Source organism: Eptatretus burgeri, unplaced genomic scaffold (genome assembly GCF_056783735.1).
Source record: "Eptatretus burgeri isolate ZD-2024b unplaced genomic scaffold, Ebu_testis_v1 Ebu_testis_scaffold_80, whole genome shotgun sequence".
NCBI classification, from domain to species: Eukaryota; Metazoa; Chordata; class Myxini; order Myxiniformes; family Myxinidae; genus Eptatretus; species Eptatretus burgeri.
The window spans coordinates 45,001-65,000 of record NW_028222030.1 but is presented as its reverse complement, the minus strand read 5'-3'; the positions used below and the strand labels follow the sequence as shown (position 1 = coordinate 65,000).

The 20,000-nt window shown below is 43.8% G+C and overlaps 1 protein-coding gene across 8 annotated transcripts in view; it reads right to left on the bottom strand.

Moving 5' to 3' along the window:
- Positions 1 to 20,000, bottom strand: part of LOC147007599 (uncharacterized) — a 70,761-nt gene that overhangs the window by 16,106 nt on the left and 34,655 nt on the right. For 5 of the 8 annotated variants that reach the window (XM_085866783.1, XM_085866784.1, XM_085866785.1 and 2 more), the window contains 3 exons: positions 13,022 to 13,166; positions 12,772 to 12,817; positions 11,501 to 11,561 (listed from right to left, as the gene is read on the bottom strand). In XM_085866783.1, the coding sequence (XP_085722909.1) occupies positions 11,501 to 11,561; positions 12,772 to 12,817; positions 13,022 to 13,166 (252 nt within the window). Of the gene's footprint in view, positions 110 to 11,500; positions 11,562 to 12,771; positions 12,818 to 13,021; positions 13,167 to 20,000 lie in introns of all 8 variants that reach the window. The other 3 variants (XM_085866788.1, XR_015054073.1, XR_015054074.1) reach the window with 3 other exon arrangements.

The window sequence follows — 20,000 nt, the reverse complement described above, 5'->3', positions numbered from 1 at the left end:
CCATCAGTCTGACCACAATGGCCGTCTTTTGAGGATGAACTTTTTCGACTGAACAGTGTTGCCATCTTTCTCAAACCCTTGATGCAACAGCGTTGCTTCAATGATTTCACTGCACACGCACACATAACGTAATGTTTAAGTGGATAAGATTTTGATCGCAGGAATTTTTTTTCAATCAAAACCGTACAAAAAATACAAAGTGGAAGATACTAATTATTTTACCAAAGAAAGAATAAAACATTTTATTTGTCATGAGATGCTTGCGAATCCAATCTTCATAAGTAAGCTGGTATGTGTCACAAAGTGTTGCTTTGTACAAGTTTAGCATCAACACAACAAGAATCTGGAAATTGTTTGCGTTTTTAAAATTCTCAACAATCTCCAACACATTTGGTTGATCCAAAACTGAAATTTAAATGCGAGTGCCTGACCTCGAAAGTTTTGGGAAAACAATAGTTATTGGACTCTGAACTCTCTGACATTGGACTATTGTACAATCTGACACAATATTAATTGGACAATCTGTGTCGATCGACACAGATCATTGGATTCCTGACTTTCTGAAGATATTTCATGGTCATCCAAGGAATGGTGCAATTTGCAATCAAACCACAACAAGAAACATCATATTTATTTATTCACAAGGATCTTGTCTTAGTCCAGTCACTTTGGGTAAAAACATTGAGTGACTGGACAAAAGCACCAAACTTGGTACAGTGCTTCCATATGATGTACTCAACAATTCTAGAAGGGGAGCCAAGCACAAAAATTGCATTGGCAGCTCACATAGGCCTTCAAATTTTCGTCTTTAGCCACGCCCAACAATGATCCTATTGTTGTGGAGGAACCACTGGAATGCGGACAAAATGGCAGCACTGGCGGCAGTAAGTGTGTTTTTAATTTGTAATCTGCTCGGAAATTTGTGTTTTCAGTCATTTGTTCTCATTGATATGACAAAGAAAGCATACGACTAATTAAATGAGAGATAATAGGCATCATGTGTGATATTGTGGAGTGAATTTTGACATGATTGGAGAATAAAATCGATCGTCAATTTAATTGCTGATCAGGTTTGACCTTGGAGGAAGACGATCGATCAATCGTCATCGATGATGATGATAAGGCCAGGAGGAGGGCTGGGTGGACTTGCCTTCATTTTTGTGTTCACTCAGATGAGAGAGAACATAATAGTGGGGCAACTTAGCTAAATATAGCATAACAATTGTGCATTTTGTGAGGAAAGCACCAAATTTGGCACACTAGTAGCCGATCATATTATGAACAGATTTGGATATTGGGCCATCTCAAATTCAGCCGCTGATGGCTGTGGCAGCCATTTTTCAAAATGGCCGCCAGTGGTTACTGTTATGACACATATCTGCTTTACTGGAGAGGAATGCAGGTTGAGAGTGAAAGTTTATTTACCAATAAAGGTCCAATAATGGTCAAAGAAAGTAGCAATTTGATTTGGTTGAGAAAAAAAAGTTAAAGTGGACTAATTAGTCTCATTAAGACACAGATTCTGAATGAAAACCAATGATAAACATTCATAGCACTATTGGCTTGGCACATGGTAGTAGAAGTGGTGTGCGTGCACATTGACCCCGGAATCGTGCACGGTTGAGTTGCCAGCTTACACTAGTTGAATCGATTCATTGTTATTTTGTTCTGTGCCCATAGAGTTCTCCATGCTATCCCATTGTTAACCGTAGTTCATCAAGTTGAGTTTGGTTTGGTTTGCGGGGTGCAGTTTGGTCGGATTATCTCAGTCACGGATTATCGGGTTACGAGGTTCTGCATGTATTTCCGTTCTGCTTTCACGGCACCAGTTCCAGTTTGCTGCTGAGTGAGGAAGTTCTCTCTTCGTACCGGCATGTTGGCGAAATATCTTTACCATGATAACTCATTAGTTTTCGGGTTATCTTCGTTCGATTGATGGCAATGCCAAACCATTTGTAAGTAGTTTTCCATTCTTGTTTCCATTTTCATGGCTCAGCGAATTTGTTTTGGTCAGTTTGTTGAGTTACCCTTCCGTTTTCTGAAACTGCGTTTTTATTGACTCTTACAGTCAATCGCAACACATCTCAGCACATCAGGTCGAAGTAACCTAAATATGGATGAATTAGGTCGTATTGGGAATGAAGCCATGTAACTCAGATGATGGGGGTGAATTGTCTATGTGCCGTCACCAGCGTCTGTAGAAGATTTTACAAATGGCAATAGTATTTATCAGACAATGGGCTCGGAGAAAACCGGTTTAATTCATAACTAATTTATCCCACATTGTGTCATTGCAGATCCTGATGGTGGTGGTTTCTGGTGAACAGAAGATACCGAGTGTAACATTGAACAACTTGACCATGTCCAAGAGCTTCCAATTGGTTGGCCTTGAGCGTACTGTCCCATCAACATCAACGCACCCAACTCAGACTAACTGGAAGCTGTGTATCATTTTCCAAGAGGACAAAGCAGAGTCTCTGACATGTCCTTCACAGTCCAAGTGAAAAGACTCTGGGAGTGGGTGCAGTTCACTCGCAGCCGATTTGATCAGATTCAGTGAGCTTGGACAACTTCCAGGAACACTTCAGTTGGAAAGACTCAACGAAGGGTATGGCATTGAAGCGGCCATGGTTGCAAACAATGCTTTGTACCATCAAACATGCAAGCTCAAATATAACAATACAAAATTTCAAAGGGCATAAAGGCGAACACTCATGACAGAAGGAGAGATCCATGATGTACAAGATGCGTGCAAACGCACCAGATTTCATTCAAGATCATCCAGTACAGAGAAGGCCCAAGAAGCCCAGTGTTTCTTCTGCAGACAACCTGCGGGAACCGATGGTGTTCACGAAGTTGCAACATTTCAAATGGACAGTAAAGTTCGAGACTGGGCAGCCATTCTTGAAGATACCTGCGCGTCCGCTCCTATTGGCATGCGACAGCTCTGCATATGGCATCGGGGCAGTGCTCTCCCACAGGATGGACGATGGTTCCGAGTGGCCTGTTTGTTTTGCATCCCGGACCCTGTCCACAGCAGAGCGCGGATATGCCCAGATTGAGCGTGAGGCTCTCAGCCTCGTCTGGGGTGTGCGGAGGTTTCATCAGTACCTGCTGGGGTGGCATTTCACTTTGCAGACGGATCACAAACCGCTTCAATTCATCCTGAGACCCGAACGCGGGGTGCCGGTGGTAGCAGCCGCGCGAATACAGCGGTGGTGTCTGTTTCTGGGTGCTTACGATTATGATATTCAGTTCCGAAGCACCGAGAAACATGCTAACTGCGACGGGCTCTCACGCTTGCCGTGTGCGGAGGGTCCAGCTGCGTCTGAGTTGGCTGACCGGGTCGATGTGTTCGCGCTGGGCCAGGTCCAAAGCGGGCCGGTCACGGCCAGGCAGGTCGCGGTGGAATCGGCTCGTGATCCGGTGCTTGCCCGTGTCGTCCAGGCGATTTCTACGGGGAATTGGAGCGATCTGCCTTCGACACCGGCATTTCAACCTTTCACGTCACGCGCAGCGGAGCTGTCGTTGGTCCAACAGTGCGTAATGTGGGGGATGAGGACCGTGAATCCACCGAAGTTCAGGCAGCGGTGTTTGGATGAGCTGCATGTCAGTCACCTTGGCATCGTGAAGACCAAGAGTCTTGCTCGTAGCCTGTTGTGGTGGCCGGGGTTGGACAAAGACATTGAGCAGTTGGTTAAGTGTTGCACCTGTGCAGACGGTGGTCGATGTCTTTTTGCTCCATTACAGGAACGCAGTTCATCCTGTCACGGGTGATTCGCCTGCCATTCGTCTCTATGGACGGGCTTTGCGGTCCAGGCTGGATTTGCTGCGACCTGGAGGGTCGGGGAGTGGGGCAATGTCGCGTCTGACGCGGCTGCGCAGCTTCGAGGAGGGGCAGCGGGTAATGGTACGCGATTATTTCCACGGTTCCAAATGGGTTCCGGCGGTGGTCTCTGTGGTGCTGGGGCCGGCGAATTGCATGGTGCGGACTGATGGTGGGGATGTGTGGAAGCGGCACGTGGACCAAATGCATGATCGCTGTTCAGCGTCACCCCCCTCCCACACCTCCCCGGGCCGAACGATGCGGGACCCCCACCGGTAGTATCGCCGGCACCTGACGTTGTGTCGCCGGGGCTGGTTGGGCCGACGCCAAGGGGGTCTTCGCCTGATGCCGTCCTACCCGGGGACGGAGAGCAGGCTGGGCGGTCGGGGGTGGCTGGTGTTGCGGAAAGTGCGAGTCCGGCGAGGGTGTCACCTCGACCGAGCCGGGAGGCGTCTGAGCCTGGGCTGTCTGGTGGCGCTGCCCGTCCGAGGCGGGTCAGAGTGCGACCGCGGTACTTGGAGGATTATGAGTGTTGATGGGTTTCAGATGGTCATGTTGTGATTGTCCGTTCATCGTGTGATGGGTCATTTTACGAGGGGAGGAGTGTGCTGTGTCACGTGATTGGGTTTTCGTATATCATGCCTCGCCCACTAGGGGTGGCAGGAATGTGCTTCTGGTCGCGCAATAAAGTGGAGTAGATGGTGGCCCGCGTGCTTCTTGCGTCCCACTGCACCGCGTACACTCTAACCTCGACTTGGGCTCTCCTTCTGAAAATGCAGGTTATGGTCCAAGTATGCTGTGTAGCAAGTTTGTTGCTGGTATCTTGTCGGTAAAAGTGTTGAGGAGATTTTTACGGTCCTGACCATTCCCATGGTACTAACGTGGGAAAACCAGCTTTTTATGCCACTTTGCAATAAGATGTGAATATATTTCGATATGAGTGATGCGTATAGAATGCAAATGAGGGCGACTAACTGATTTGTAACAGAGTATTTTGATAGAGCCAGGCGTGCTCTCTGGAAATACAGAAAATGTCATTTTTGACCTTTTGATCTTGACCTTCATGGGTAACCATTGACCTTGGCTCCCCTTTCAAAATTAGATCTTATTGGCAAAGCAAGTTGTGTCCAAAATTTGGTGCCTTTGTCCAGTCAGTAAATGTTTTGTCGAATTTCTCCCTTAAGCGACCGGACTATTTGTTCTGGAATCAAAACGGCCAAGTGCAACCTTTTACCAATCATTGTACACCCTAACAACACCACTATTGGCAAAGGTAATTACATTCGGACTCATTCAACAGCAGTGCAGATCTTTTTATAAATGCACACTTATGAAGAACTTTCTCAAGATTTGCTGAAGATATTGCAAAAAAAGAAAAAGAAAAACAGAAAAGGATTAAAATGCATTTACCAAATGAAAATACAGGCCGACACTTTCACCGCTGGTGCTGGAATTGTTAAGCAAGTTCCTTTTGGCTTCTTTAATCAAAGGGAAATAAAGCATCAATCAAGATTTTCTTTCAGATGTAAAAGATTAGAATTTTATTCAGTTCCATCTCCCCATAAAAAGCTTGGTGTTGACTTAATGGTTATGATGGCTGGCTTAAGATCTTCTCAAGTGTCCTGAGTTGGTTTCCCTGTTGTGACGTTAAAATAACATCAGGTGAGTTGACTTAGTTTGTTATCCTTCCAAGGTCAGCAAAATGAGTGTAAGAATGACAAATTTGAGCTCCTGCATCGGAGTGCTGACCTTTCCAGGATTGTGTCCCAATAACCAAGGTAAAACTGCTCGGCAACCATATGCATCTGAAGATGCCTCCCCTCCTCTCCCTCCCCTCCTCGCCATTCTTCAACAGTGTAGACCTCAAACATCCGGGGCCTTCGCTCAAACCTGATAGATCTTTCCATACAGGTTGCCACTGACAAACCAGACTCTTCATGATTCATGCACTGCCCTCACTCCCCCACACCCACAGAAATACCTCTGGCAACGACTTCCCCTCCACTCCCACTTCATGTTTATGTGTGTGTTGTACTGTCCACCAAACAGTGATGACTCCACTTTCAACTCCCGCTCGAAAAACATGCACCAATTTCCATCCTCTCATCCCAACTCCATCTTTCTCGAATGTGGCGACTTCAATTGTCATCATGCCAGCAAGTTTGGTGTGGGTACCTCTCACCTGCCACGGAACTTCAGCAAAAGACGGCTGCAACTCATTGGGACTGACTCAATTGGTCAACTTCACGACCCGGTTCTCAACCAATGGTACTCCATCTCTTCTGGATCTGATTTTGACAAATTTCACTGAAAAAGATCTTCTGTTCTTCCTCTGCTCCAATCAGTTCTTCTGACCACGTGTTTGTAAAAGTGGACATCTCTCTGGCTGTTATCAGAGAACCACCTCAGCGCCGTCAAGTCTGGCATTTCACTCAGGCCGACTGGCAGGGTCTTGACGCAGCCATAAACCTTCGAGACTGGTCTCCCATCTCTACTTTCTCTGACATCAACTTGTTCTGGGAATTATTTTAGACACTTGCTCTCTCTCATGCACTGTTTTATCTTATCTCCTCTTCAGTTGTCTTTCCCTTACTCCCACCCATGGTACACTGAAGCTTGTGGCGAGGCAGTTGTCCTGAAACAACTTGTCTTTGCCTCCTGCAAGGCAAATCCAAATGAAGGCAACTTCAGTTCCTTCCACAAAGCTCAGAACAAGTTTGTGTCTACCCTTAGAAAACCAGAAAACAATATCTTTCAAATCTCAAGTCTGAACTCTCCAACCTGTCTCTCTCCTCCAAATCCTGGTGGCATCTAGTGAAGTCTGTTTCTGGTGTATGTTCCTCCTCCATCTCCTCTCTTACCTCAAATGACCACACAGCTGACAATGCATGTGAAAAGGGTGAATGCCTAAACTCGGTGTTTGCATCTAAATCTTGTGTCCCAAACCCATAGCTTTCTGTACCCACCTAACCCAGTCACACATGGCTCTTCCTGGATTCTGTGTCCTTTTCTCCTGACAAGGTGGGGAGCTTGCTGTCAAACCTAGATACAGATTCTGCAAGTGGTCTTCATGGCATCAGCTCATGTGGCCTCCCTCTGCAAGCCATGATTGGAGATGGCCTTGGATACCAGACTTCTTCTCCTGTCACAACCAACGTGTGACCCTAAATGCAGTTCTATCATCCCCTTTTCCTGTTCAGGCTTGGAGTTCCTCAAAGCAGTGTTCTGGGCCCTGTTCTTTTTCTGGTTTTCATCAACGATCTATCTGACTGTCTGAAAAATCCTCTTTATTTCTTTACTGATGACTCCATGCCTGGTGTTGACAATGTTTTGGGTGATGGACTTGGGATCTTAGGATCCTGAGTTCAAATCCCACTCGGCTGTTAAATTAATACCAGGTGGGACTGACTCTGCCTGTCATCCTTCAGAAGTCGGCAAAATGAGTGCCAACTTGCTGGTATTCTGTGTCGGAGTGGCGATCTGTCCAGGATTGCATCCAATAGCCAAGGAGACTGTTTCGGCAGCACCAACGCTCTGCACATAATATGGTCCCAATGCATGGATGATGACTCCACCCTCTGCCATACCATCTGTCATCCCTCAGATTGGAAAGCAGTTGCCGCTTCACTCTCTGCAGATCTGGATAAAATCACAAGCCGGTCCATCACGTGAAACATGTCTTTCAATCCTGACAAATATCAAACTCTGACAATGTCTCTCCGAAAGGAGCATTTTGACCACCCCTCATCTATTTTCTCAACAATCCTCTTGAAGAAGTCCTTTTATTCAAGCTTGGTTCTCACTATCTTACATGATCTTTCCTGGGAAAACCACATTTTCAAGCTGGCCTCCAAAGCCAGTTGCCGAATGAGCATCCTCTGTCATGCAAAGTCCTTTCTTGGCACACCTGAGCTCCTGATCACAAACAAAATTTTCGTCCACAGCCTGAAGGAGTACTGCTCTCCCCTCTGGGCTGGTGCTCCCACCTCTCACCTTTCTCAGATTCACGGTGGAAACCAAGGCATTTGGGATCGTTGGTATCTCCCATGACGAGGCTGAGTCTTTGGGTGTATCTCTCTCAACGCAGGCAGGTCGCTCATCTTTCCATCTTCTGCCATCTCCTCTTCATCTTGCCCTTCACCGCCTCCCCACCCCCCCCCCCCCACGCCCCGTCTGTGATAAGTCCCTCCTATATTTCCGCAGGGCACTCAAGGTCCGCCAGCAATCCCCTTCTGAAAAAGCTATCAAAATAAAGAATCACTGCTAACCTTCACTCTTTTTTTCCCACATTTGGAATAAACTCCCACACTCTCTTCAATCCCACTATTCCCTCCAGGCCTTCAAAACAGCCGTTCACCTCCATCTCTTATCTTCCCCCATCCAAAACCACGATCTTTTCTACCCCTGTTAATCCACTCCAAACCCACATCCTTCAAATTCCCTGCTTTCCTTCCTGAAAGTCCTTGTCGTGCAAGGACATGAAAGTCTTTGTTGTGTCCATCTTGTTTACCCCGTGTATCCCCGCACCATCATTCTCCATTCCACAGATCTCCTGATTTCTCTGTTCCCCACTGTTTTCTCCTTCCCTCTCCTGCCCCTCTTCTCTCCTGCTACCCTCATTGTACTTTTTGTGTGTTAGCTTTTATACGAGCCTCAACATTGCATACAAAATATAAAAAGATGGGTACGGCTGTTCTTGTTCTTCTTTCTTCTATCACCTGATATAATATGGACGGGAGTGATTCATCACACTTAATGTGGAATAGCCCCCATTCATCGGCAATTTTAGTTCACACACCATAGTTTATACTCGCTTAAATTCACAACTTCCTTCCTGTTTGCTCTTCTATCTCAACCACAAACAATCGATTTTGGTGTGAAATCATTTTTATGACATTTCATCATCCAATGGAAAATGAATGGAAGTTGTGATTCGGCCTTATTTTAAACTCAATTTTCTCAATCAATATTTTTTGGCTGTATCATTCCTGGTTGATGAATCCATTTTTGTACAAGTTTGAAAATAGTTTGTCAGCCGTTACTCACCTTTACATCTTTTATTGAATGATCGGTGGAGAGTACTTAACTGGCAACAAATTTTCGAATCACTAATTTCAGCTTTTTGACTCAACTCTGAGAATAGTGTTCACAGGTATTCTGCCTCAGACTGTTAGACAAAGCAGTTTAAGTTTTACGAAATTCTTCAAATCGATTATACATGACATACGTGCATCACAATAACTTTGAGGATGATCACGCACACACACAATTTTTTTTTAAATCAAAATACACAACAACATTATTCATCCAATGTGTGTGGAACAACATGAAGAGCCACATTCACTCAATCCCAGAAAGATGGGTTTTTCATACAGGAATTCTTATGATATGCAAAAATGAACTGATTAAAAGGTGGTGTCAAAGGTCAAAGTCAGTGATACATTTTCTTTCCAGGGATAACTTGAGAACGCCTGAAGGGTTTATCATCAAACTTGGTACAAGTGCATGTCATGACGCATATAAAAATAGATTAGATTATGGGGTCAAGAGTTCAAAGGTCAAAGGTCATGTCAGGTAAAAAAATGAGATATTTGAGAACAGCTGAAGTGATTTAAATCAACCTTGCTACAAGTGTGTTCCTGGTGTTGGCTTAATGGTTAGAGTGATGGGCTTGGAATCTAAGATCCTGAGTTCAAATACCATTTGGCTGCTTAGTTAATTCCAGGTGGGGTTGACTGTGCCTGTCATCCTTCTAAGGTTGGCAAAATGACTGCTGGCTTTCTGTTATTCTGTGTTGGAGTAGTGACTTGTGCAGGATTGTACCTTACAGCCAAGCTGACTGCTTCAGCAGCACCAATGCTCTGCACAGAGTATGGTCCCACTGGATGGATGGATTTTATGATAAAGTGGACAAATATTTGTTCAAAGTAAATCAATTATTCACTTTCCAATCAAGTACATCGATTATAATTAGCTTTCCAACTGTTCCATTATTTATGATTATGTGACAGCAGGGTTCCTTCAGAATGAAGTGTGATAGATGAATGGATGCTTTTCCTATTTTTCATTTGACTTGATGTATCATACTCTTTGTATTGCAGTAGACAGTAGAAATATCGTGCAAATTATGATACATGCATCAAATTTGGCACTTCTGTTCTGCAGGGCTTTATGATCAAATCTGCCTGATTGCCCATTTGAAATCCAAATTTTGAAAAATTTGGAAAATAAAAAAAAAATAAAAAAAACTTCAAAAAAATTTAAAGTCACAGCTGGCTGAAATTCTTGAAGCGCAATTCAACATCCCAGACAGAGAACCAAGGGGAGATGCAGTCATCATTGATGGCTCAGCATTTATCAATGCCCTACCTCCATGCACTTCAAAGATATTTGATGACTATGCTAAAGAAGACATCATCCCAAAGGTGGGATCCTATGGTGCCAGGTACGAGAGGGTGGATGTCGTGTTTGATGTGTACAAGAAGTCAAGTCTGAAGTCCGAGGCAAGGTCGAAAAGGTGGCAAGAAATCAGAAGAAGAGTGACAGGAACCAGTAAGACCCCAAGTAACTGGAGAAGCTTTCTTCGAGATGACAGCAACAAGACTGAGCTGTTTCATTTCCTTGCGGAAAAGATGTGTGAAGCACAGATGACAAGCACAGTCATTGTCACAAAAGGAGAAGATGCCATTAGCAACACAAGGAAGTCACTGAATGCTGTGTCTCCATGTTGTCATGAAGAAGCTGACACTCCAATATTTGTACACGCCAGGGATGCAACGACAGATGGTCGCAATTCCATAATCATTAAGGCTAATGACACGAACGTACTTGTCATAGCAATATCTGTACTGCCATCCTTACAGGAACTAGGTCTTGAGAACATGTGGATTGCCTTTGGCCAAGGAGCCAAAGCGCGATGGATTCCAGTCCATGACGTAGTTTCTGCAATAGGGCCTGAGAAAGCTCGAGGGATCCCATACTTCCAGGCGTTCACTGGATGTGACGTCATGTCTGCCTTCCGCGGAAAAGGGAAGAAAACTGCATGGCAGACTTGGAACATCTTTGATGATGTTTCTGAAACATTCACCAATCTCAGCCAGCATCCAAACCTTGATGAGTGATCTTGACTTTTTTGAAGTTTTGTTTTTCTTCAAATTTGTCAAAATTTGGATTTTCAAATGGCCAATCAGGCAGATTTTATTAGAATCCCCTGGAGAACAAATGTGCCAAATTTGATGCTTGTATCATCATTTGCACGATTCCTCTCAAAAATTGCTGTTATCTGCCCCACTATTACAGAGTGTTGGTGTTGGCAAAGTAGTTTCTTGGCAAGGGTTACACTGGGTGGTTTTCCATTGCCTTACCAGCATTGTTTGTCTGTGCTCTATCCTTTTAAATGCTGAGCATCAAACAAGGAAGCAAGCAGTCCCATTGCAAAGGTCTTTGGTACGACTCGGCCAGGGTTTGAACCAATGACCTCCCAGACTCAGAGCGATGCTCTAACCATTAAGCCACTGTTCCAAAGTTGGAAATATTTGACTCCTGTTTCCATTGCAATTAATTCAAGAAAGACAAGTTCATTACAATGGTTTAAACTCGTTTACCGATATTAAAGATCCTGACCACACAAAAATTTATTAAAACGTTTGCAATCAAGCCAAAAATTTGTCCTACCTTTTGTTTTGTTCACCGGACTTTCAGTGCTGGTGTCTTTTTGCTGAGTTTCAGACGAGGACTAAAAAGGAAAATAGAAATTTCCATAACAGAACAACATATATCTGAGCAAGCATTATAGATGACAAAACTAAAAGACATGGAAAGTACAAACACAGAATTGTTAAATTTTCAGTCACCTTCCATAATCCACACCATAATCTATTATTATCCCTTCATTCATTCACTCTCAATCATCTCTGTCCTCAATCTTCCACTCATTTTCCTCCCCATCCACCTTTCAAATTTCCCAACTCGACACTCATGGAAGCATGAGTATGAAATTGAAGTGTGGGTGTAAGATCTGCCATTCGATCTCTCTGAAAGGCAAGCAGTTTCTGCAATTCTTTTTGGTATGTGGGTGTCCTGGGACTCCATGCACAGGTTTCTCATTCTGGGCCCCCATGCATGGGTATCTAATTCAGGCACCCCATGCAGGGGTATCCCGTCCCCTGTGTGGGAGTATTCTGTCCTGGGACCCCGTGTGTGGGTATCCATCACGGGATCCCAAGTGTTGTCATCTATGCGCCTGTGCGCAATTATTCCGGGAGCCCGAATATGGTTCTCTCAGGAATCCGCACACGATTAACGATGCACCCCAAATATGGTTAGACTGGTGATCAGATGCAATTATCCTGGAACCTCAAACACGGTTATCGTAGGGTCTCAGAAAGTTATCCCGGGTCCTCAAAAGAGGTTATCCTGGGTATTTGACATCCCACAAGCATTGTCTTTTTCATCAAAATTACTCCTGCCGATAGGTGTTTCCATCGATATATATATATATATATATATATATATATATATATATATATATATATATATATATATATATATATATATATATATATATATATATATATATATATATATATATATATATATATATATATATATATATATATATATGCGATGAGTGTTGTGTTTTATACCGTGCCTTCACAAAGTATGACACCCGTATTTTGTCATGTTTGTTGTGTCACAGCCTGAATATAAAATGGATTAAATATTTTTTTAAATTTATCAGTGATCGACTCAAAATACTCCAAAATGACAGAGTGAAAACATTGTTTTTCGGGTTTTTTACAAATGTATCTATTTTTTTCAAATGTATTTATTATTTTACAAATTTAGCAAATGACACATTGACAGGTCCCTCATCGTGATTACCACTCGACCCCAAAAAAGCCATTGGACATCTGATGCAACAAACTCAAATAGTGTATAATCACCAGAGGCCAACTGCAGAGGGTCTGATCTTGCAAGGAGTGGTGTGCACTTGTCAGCAAAGGAAGTGGGAAGGTGAGAGCAAAGGTGGAAATTGAGAAAATATGGGAAGAACAACAAGGGAGAAAATGAGAGAAGAGTGAAGGAGGATGGGAGAGAACAAGTGAAAACAAAAATAAAGCAAGAGGGGTCATAAGACGGAGAGGAAGGAAAGGGGACTGACAATGTGCAAAAGTTTTGGTTGAAGACGCTTACATTTCACAATTCAGTGAATGGCACACGAAGCCCTCCATCAGTCTGATCAGAATTGCCGTCTTCTGAGGGTGAACTTTTTCAACTGACAGTGTTGCCATCTTCTTTCTCAAACCCTTGATGCAACAGCATTGCTTCAATGATTTCACTGCACATGCACACATAAGGTAATGTTTAAGTGGAGAATACTTTGCTCGCAGGAAAAAAAATAGTCAAAACCGTACAAAAAAATACAAAGTCGAAGATATTAATTATTTTAACAAGCAAATAATAAAACATTTTATTTGTCATAAAACACTTGTGAATCTAATCTTCATAAGTCAGCTGGTCTGTATCACAAGGTATTGCTTTGTACAAATTTGGCATCAACACAACAAGAATCTGGAAATTGCATTTTTAAAATTCTCAACAATCTCCAACACATTTGGTTGATCCAAAACTGAAATTTAAATGCGAGTGGCTGACCTCAAATGTTTTGGTAAAACAATACTGATTGGACTCTGAACTCTCTGAAATTGGATAATTGTACAATTTGACAATATTTATTGGACAATCTGTGTCGATCGACACAGATCATTGGATTCCAGACTTTCTGAAGATATTTCATGGTCATCCAAGGAATGGTGGAATTTGCAATCAAACCACAACAAGAAACATCATATTTATGTATTCACAAGGATCTTGTCTGGTCTGGAATCAAAACAGCCAAGTGTAACCTTTTACCATACAATATACACCCTTACAACACCACGATTGGCAAAGGTAATGACATTCGGACTCATTCAACAGCAGTGCAGATCTTGTTATAAATGCAGACTTATGAAGAACTTTCTCCAGATTTTCTGAAGATATTGCAAAAAAGACAAATAAAAACAGAAAAGGATTAAAATGCATTTCCCAAATGAAAATATAGGCCCACACTTTCACCTTTGCTGCTGGAATTGTTAAGCAAGTTCCTTTTTGCTTCGAGAATCAAAGGGAAATAAAGCATCAATTAAGATTTTCTTTCAGATTCAAAAAGAGTAGAATTTTATTCAGTTCTATCTCCTCATAAAAAGCTTGGTGTTGGCTTTATGGTTTTGATGGCTGGCTTAAGATCTTCTCAAGTGTCCTGAGTTGGTGCCCCTGTTGTGCCATGAAAATAACATCAGGTGAGATGACTTAGTTTGTCAACCTTCCAAGGCCAGCAAAATGAGTGTAAGAATGAGAAATTTGAGTCTCCTGCATCGGAGTGCCGACCTTTCCAGGATTGTGTCCCCATAGCCAAGGTGAACTGCTCGGCAACCATATGCATCTGAAGATGCCTCTCCCTCCTCTCCTCGCTATGCTTCAACAGTGTAGACCTCAAACATCCGGGGCCTTCGCTCAAACCTGATCGATCTTTCCATACAGGTTGCCACTGACAAACCAGATGGATCTTTCCATACAGGTTGCCACTGACAAACCAGATTCTTCATGCTTCATGCTCTGCCCTCACTCCCCCACACCCCCAGAAATACCTCTGGCAACGACTTCCCCTCCACTCCCACTTCATGTTTGTGTGTTTGTACTGTCCACCAAACAGTGATGACTCCACTTACATCTCCCGCTCCAAAAACATGGACCAACTTCAATCCTCTAATCCCAACTCAATCTTCCTCAAATGTGGTAACTTCAATTGTCATCATGCCAGCTCGCTTGGTGTGGGTACCTCTCTCACCGGCCACGGAACTTCAGCAAAAGACTTCTGCAACTCATTGGGACCGAATCAATTGATCAGCTTCCGACCCGGTTCTCAACCAATGGTACTCCATCTCTTCTGGATCTGATTTTGACAAATTTCCCTGAAAAGATCTTCTGTTCTTTCTCCGCTCCAATTGGTTCATCTGACCACGTGCTTGTCAAAGTGGACATCTCTGGCTGTTATCAGATCACCACCTCAGCACCGTCAAGTCTGGCATTTCACTCAGGCCGACAGGCAGGGTCTCCAAGCAACCATCAAACTTCTAGACTGGTCTCCCATCTCTACTTTCTCTGACATCAACTTGTCCTGAGAATTATTTCAGACACTTGCTATCTCTCTCTCTCATGCACTGATTTATCTCTTCTCCTCTTCAGTTGTCTTAGCTTTACTCCCACCCATGGTATACTGAAGCTTGTGGCGAGGCAGTTGTCCTGAAACAACTTGTCTTTGCCTCCTGCAAGGCAAATCCAAATGAAGGCAACTTCATTTCCTTCCACAAAGCTCAGAACAAGTTTGTGTCTACCCTTAGAAAACCAGAAAACAACATCTTTCAAATCTCAAGTCTGAACTCTCAAACCTGTCACCTTCCTCCAAATCCTGGTGGCATCTCGTTAAGTCTGTTTCTGGTGTATGTTCCCCCTCCATCTCCTCCATTCCCTCAAATGAGCACACAGCTGACAATGCATGTGAAAAGGGTGAATGCCTAAACTCGGTGTTTGCATCGAAATATTGTGTCCCAAACCCATCGCTTTTTGTACCCACCTAACACAGTCACATCTAGCTCTTCCTGGATTCTGTGTCCTTTTCTCCTGACAAGGTGGGGAGCTTTCTGTCAAACCTTGACTCAGATTCTGCAAGTGGTCCTCATGGCATCAGCTCATGTGTCCTAAGAACCTGCTCTGCTGCTCTTGCACACCCTCTTTCTGTTTGTTCACCCTCTCATTTGCTCAAGGTCATCTGCAATCTGCTTGGAAATCTGTAAGCATTTCCGCTCTGCATAAAAAGGTGCAAAAACAGATCCCTGCCACGACAGAGCAAATCGGCCTTCTCCCAATCATCAAAAAGGTTATGGAATCCATCATCGCTTCAGACATTAAATCCTTCCTCTTCACTATGGCTTAATTTCATATCATCAATTTGAATTCAGACCGGCTCACATGAGCCTGGATATGGTGCTTCTGCTCTCCCAAAAATGGATGGAGGTACTCAATGCCAGACATGAAATAAGAGCAATCTCCCAAGACATAATCACGTGCCTTCGATACGGTCTGGTACCCACCCTGCCCTGCTCACCAATTTTTCTTCCTGTGGTATGCAAGGCCAATTCAACACATGGCTTGCAGACTTCCTCTCCTGTCACAACCAACATGTGGCCCTGAATTAAGTTCTCTCATCCCCTCTTCCTGTTCAGGCTGGACTTTCTTAAGGCAGTGTTCTGGGCCCTGTTCTTTTTCTGGTTTTCATCGATGATCTCTGTGACTGTCTGAAAAATCCTCTTTATTTCTTCGCTGATGACTCCATGCCTGGTGTTGGCTTAATGTTTTGGGTGACGGACTTGGGATCTTAGGATCCTGAGTTCAAATCCCACTCGGCTGTTAAATTAATACCAGGTGGGACTGACTCTGCCTGTCATCCTTCCGAAGTTGGCAAAATGAGTGCCAGCTTGCTGGTATTCTGTGTCGGAGTGGCGATCTGTCCAGGATTGCGTCCAATAGCCAAGGAGACTGTTTTGGCAGCACCAACGCACTGCACAGAATATGGTCCCAATGCATGGATGATGACTCCACCCTCTGCCATACCATCTGTCATCCCTTAGATTGGAAAGCAGTTTCTGCTTCACTCTCTGCAGATCTGGATAAAATCACAAGCTGGTCTATCACGTGAAACATGTCTTTCAATCCTGACAAATAAACTGACGATGTCTCTCCGAAAGGAGCATTTTGACCACCCCTCATCTATTTTCTCAACAATCCTATTGAAGAAGTCCTTTTATTCAAGCTTGGTTCTCACTATCCAGCATGATCTTTCCTGGGAAAGCCACATTTCCAAGCTGGCCTCCAAAGCCAGTTGCCGAATGAGCATCCTCTGTCATGCAAAGTCCTTTCTTGGCACACCTGAGCTCCTGATCACAAATTTTTTTTTCGTCCAAAGCCTGATGGAGTACTGCTCTCTTCTCTGGGCTGGTGCTCCCACCTCTCACCTTTCTCAGATTCAGGGTGGAAACCAAGGCATTTAGGATCGTTGGTATCTCCCATAATGAGGCTGAGTCTTTTCTGCCCCTGTTAATCCACTCCAAACTCACATCCTTCAAATTCCCAGCTTTCCTTCCTGAAAGTCCTTGTCGTGCAAGGACATGAAAGTCTTTGTAGTGTCCATCTTGTTTACTCCGTGTATCCCCGCACCATCCTTCTCCATTCCACAGATCTCCTCATGTCTCTGTTCCCCACTTTTTTGTCCTTCCCTATCCCGCCCCTCTTGTCTCCTGCTCCCCTCGTTGTACTTTTTGTGTGTTAGCTCTTGTACGAGCCTCGACATTGAAAACAAAAAAGAAAAAGATGGGTATGGCTGGGCGGTTCTTGTTCTTCTTTCTTCTATCACCTGATATAATGTGGACGGGAGTGATTCATCTCACTTAATGTGTAATAGCCCCCATTAATTGGCAATTGTATTTCACACACCATGGTTAATACACCCTTAAATTCACAACTTCCTTCCTGTTTGCTCTCCTATGTCAACCACAAACAATCGATTTTGGTGTGAAATCATTTTTATGCCATTTCATCACCCAATGGAAAATGAATGGAAGTTGTGATTCCACCTAATTTTAAACTCAACTTTCTCATTCAATATTCTGTTTGGCTGTATCATTCCTGGCTGATGAATCCATCTTTGTACAAGTTTGAAAATAGTTTGTCAGCCGTTACTCACCTTTACATCTTTTATCGAATGATCGGTGTGGAGTACTGAACTGGCAACAAATTTTCGAATCACTAATTTCAGATTTTTGACTCAACTCTGAGAATTATGTTCACAGGTATTCTGCCTCAGACTGTCAGACAAAGCAGTTTAAGTTTTACGAAATTCTTCACATCGATTATACATGACATACGTGCATCACAATAACTTTGAGGATGATCATGCACACACACAAATTTTTTTAAAATCAAAATACACAACAACATTATTCATCCAATGTGTGTGGAACAACATGAAGAGCCACATTCACTCAATCCCAGAAAGATGGGTTTTTCATATAGGAATTCTTATGGTATGCAAAAATGAACTGATTAAAAGGTGGTGTGATCGGTCAAAGGTCAGAGACAGTGATACGTTTTCTTTCCCGGGAAAATTTGAGAACGCCTGAAGGGTTTATCATCAAAGTTGGTACAAGTATATGTCATGACGCATGTATAAATAGATTAGATGAAGGGGGTCAAGAGTTAAAAGGTCAAAGGTCAAGTCAGGTAAAAATGAGATATTTGAGAACAGCTGAAGTGATTGAAATCAAACTTGGTACAAGTATGTACATGGTGTTGGCTTAATGGTTCGAGTGATGGGCTTGGGATCCCAAGATCCTGAGTTCAAATACAATTTGGCTGTTTAATTAATTCCAGGTGGGGTTGACTGAGCCTGTCATCCTTCTGAGGTTGGCAAAATGAGTGCTGGCTTTCTGGTATTCTGTGTTGGAGTCGTGACTTGTGCAGGATTGGACCTAACAGCCAAGGAGACTGCTTCAGGAGCACCAATGCTCTGCACAGAGTATGGTCCCAATGGATGGATGGATTCTTATGATTAAATGGACACAAATTTTTGTTCCAAGTAAATCAATTATTCATTTTCCAATCAAGTACATCGATTATTAGCTTTTCAAGTGTTCCATTTTTCATTATTATGTGACAGCAGGGTTCCTTCAGAATGAAGTGTGATAGATGAATGGATGCTTTTACTATTTTTCTTTGGACTTGATGTTCCATACTCTTTCCAGAGTGTTGATGTTGCCGAAGTCATTTCTTGGCAAGGGTTATACTGGGTCGTTTTCCATTGCCTTACCAGCATTGTTTGTCTGTGCTCTATCCTTTTAAATGCTGAGCATCAAACAAGGAAGCAACCAGTCCCATTGCAAAGGTCTTTGGTATGACTCGGCCAGGGTTTGAACCAATGACCACCCAGATTCAGAGCGGACGCTTTCACCATTAGGCCACTGCTGCAAAGTTGTTTTATTTTTATTTTTTTTGTATACCTTGGTCGAGGCTCGTATGAGAGCGAACACACAACTCACAGCAAGGAGGCATGAGACAAGAGGGGCGGGAGTGGAAGGGACAAAACAGTGGGGAACAGACACATTAGGTGAACTGTGGAAGGGAGAGGGATGGGGATGGGACGGGGAACATGGCGAAGAGAAGATGGACATTACAGGGACTTTCAGGAAGGAAAGCAGGGGAATTGAAGGAAGTGGGATTGGGTGGATTATCGGGGGTAGAAAAGATCGAGGATTTGGATGGGGGAAGATAAGAGGTGGTGGTGAACAGCTGTTTTGAAATCCTGGAGGGAAGAATGGGAAAGAATAGAGTGAGGAAGTTTATTCCAAAGGCGGGAAAAAAGAGGAATGAAAGAGTGAAGATGAGCAGTGATTCGTGATTTTGGTAGTGTTACCAGAAGGGGGTTGTTGGCGGACCTTGAGCGCCCTGTGGAAATGTGGTGGGGACAAATCGCAGAGAGAGCAGGGGGGGGCAAGGCTGGAGAGGAGTCGGTAGAAGACAGAAAGACCACCGACCAACCTGCGGTGATTGAGTGAGAGGCCCAAAGACTCAGCTTCATTGCGGGAGATGCCGATGATCTGAAATGCCTTGGTTTCCACAGCGTGAAGCCGAGAAAGGTGGGAGGCAGGAGCACCAGCCCAGAGGGGAGAGCAGTACTCCATCAGGCTACGGACAAAAGCTTTGTAAGTGGTCAGGAGCTCAAGAGGGCCGATGAAGGACTTTGCACGACAGAGGATCCCCAGTCGGCGACTGGCTTTTGAGGCGAGGTTGGAAATGTGACTTTCCCAAGAAAGGTCATGGCAGATAGTGAGACCCAGAAGCTTGAAAGAAAAGACTTCTTCCAGAGGATTGTTGAGAAAGTGGATGGGGGGGTTTTCTAAACGGTCCTTTCGAAGAGACATCGTGAGAGTGTGAGATTTGTCTGGAATGAAAGACATGTTCCACGTGTTGGACCAGTTTGTGATTTTATCCAGATCTGCAGTGAGCGAAGAAGCTGCTG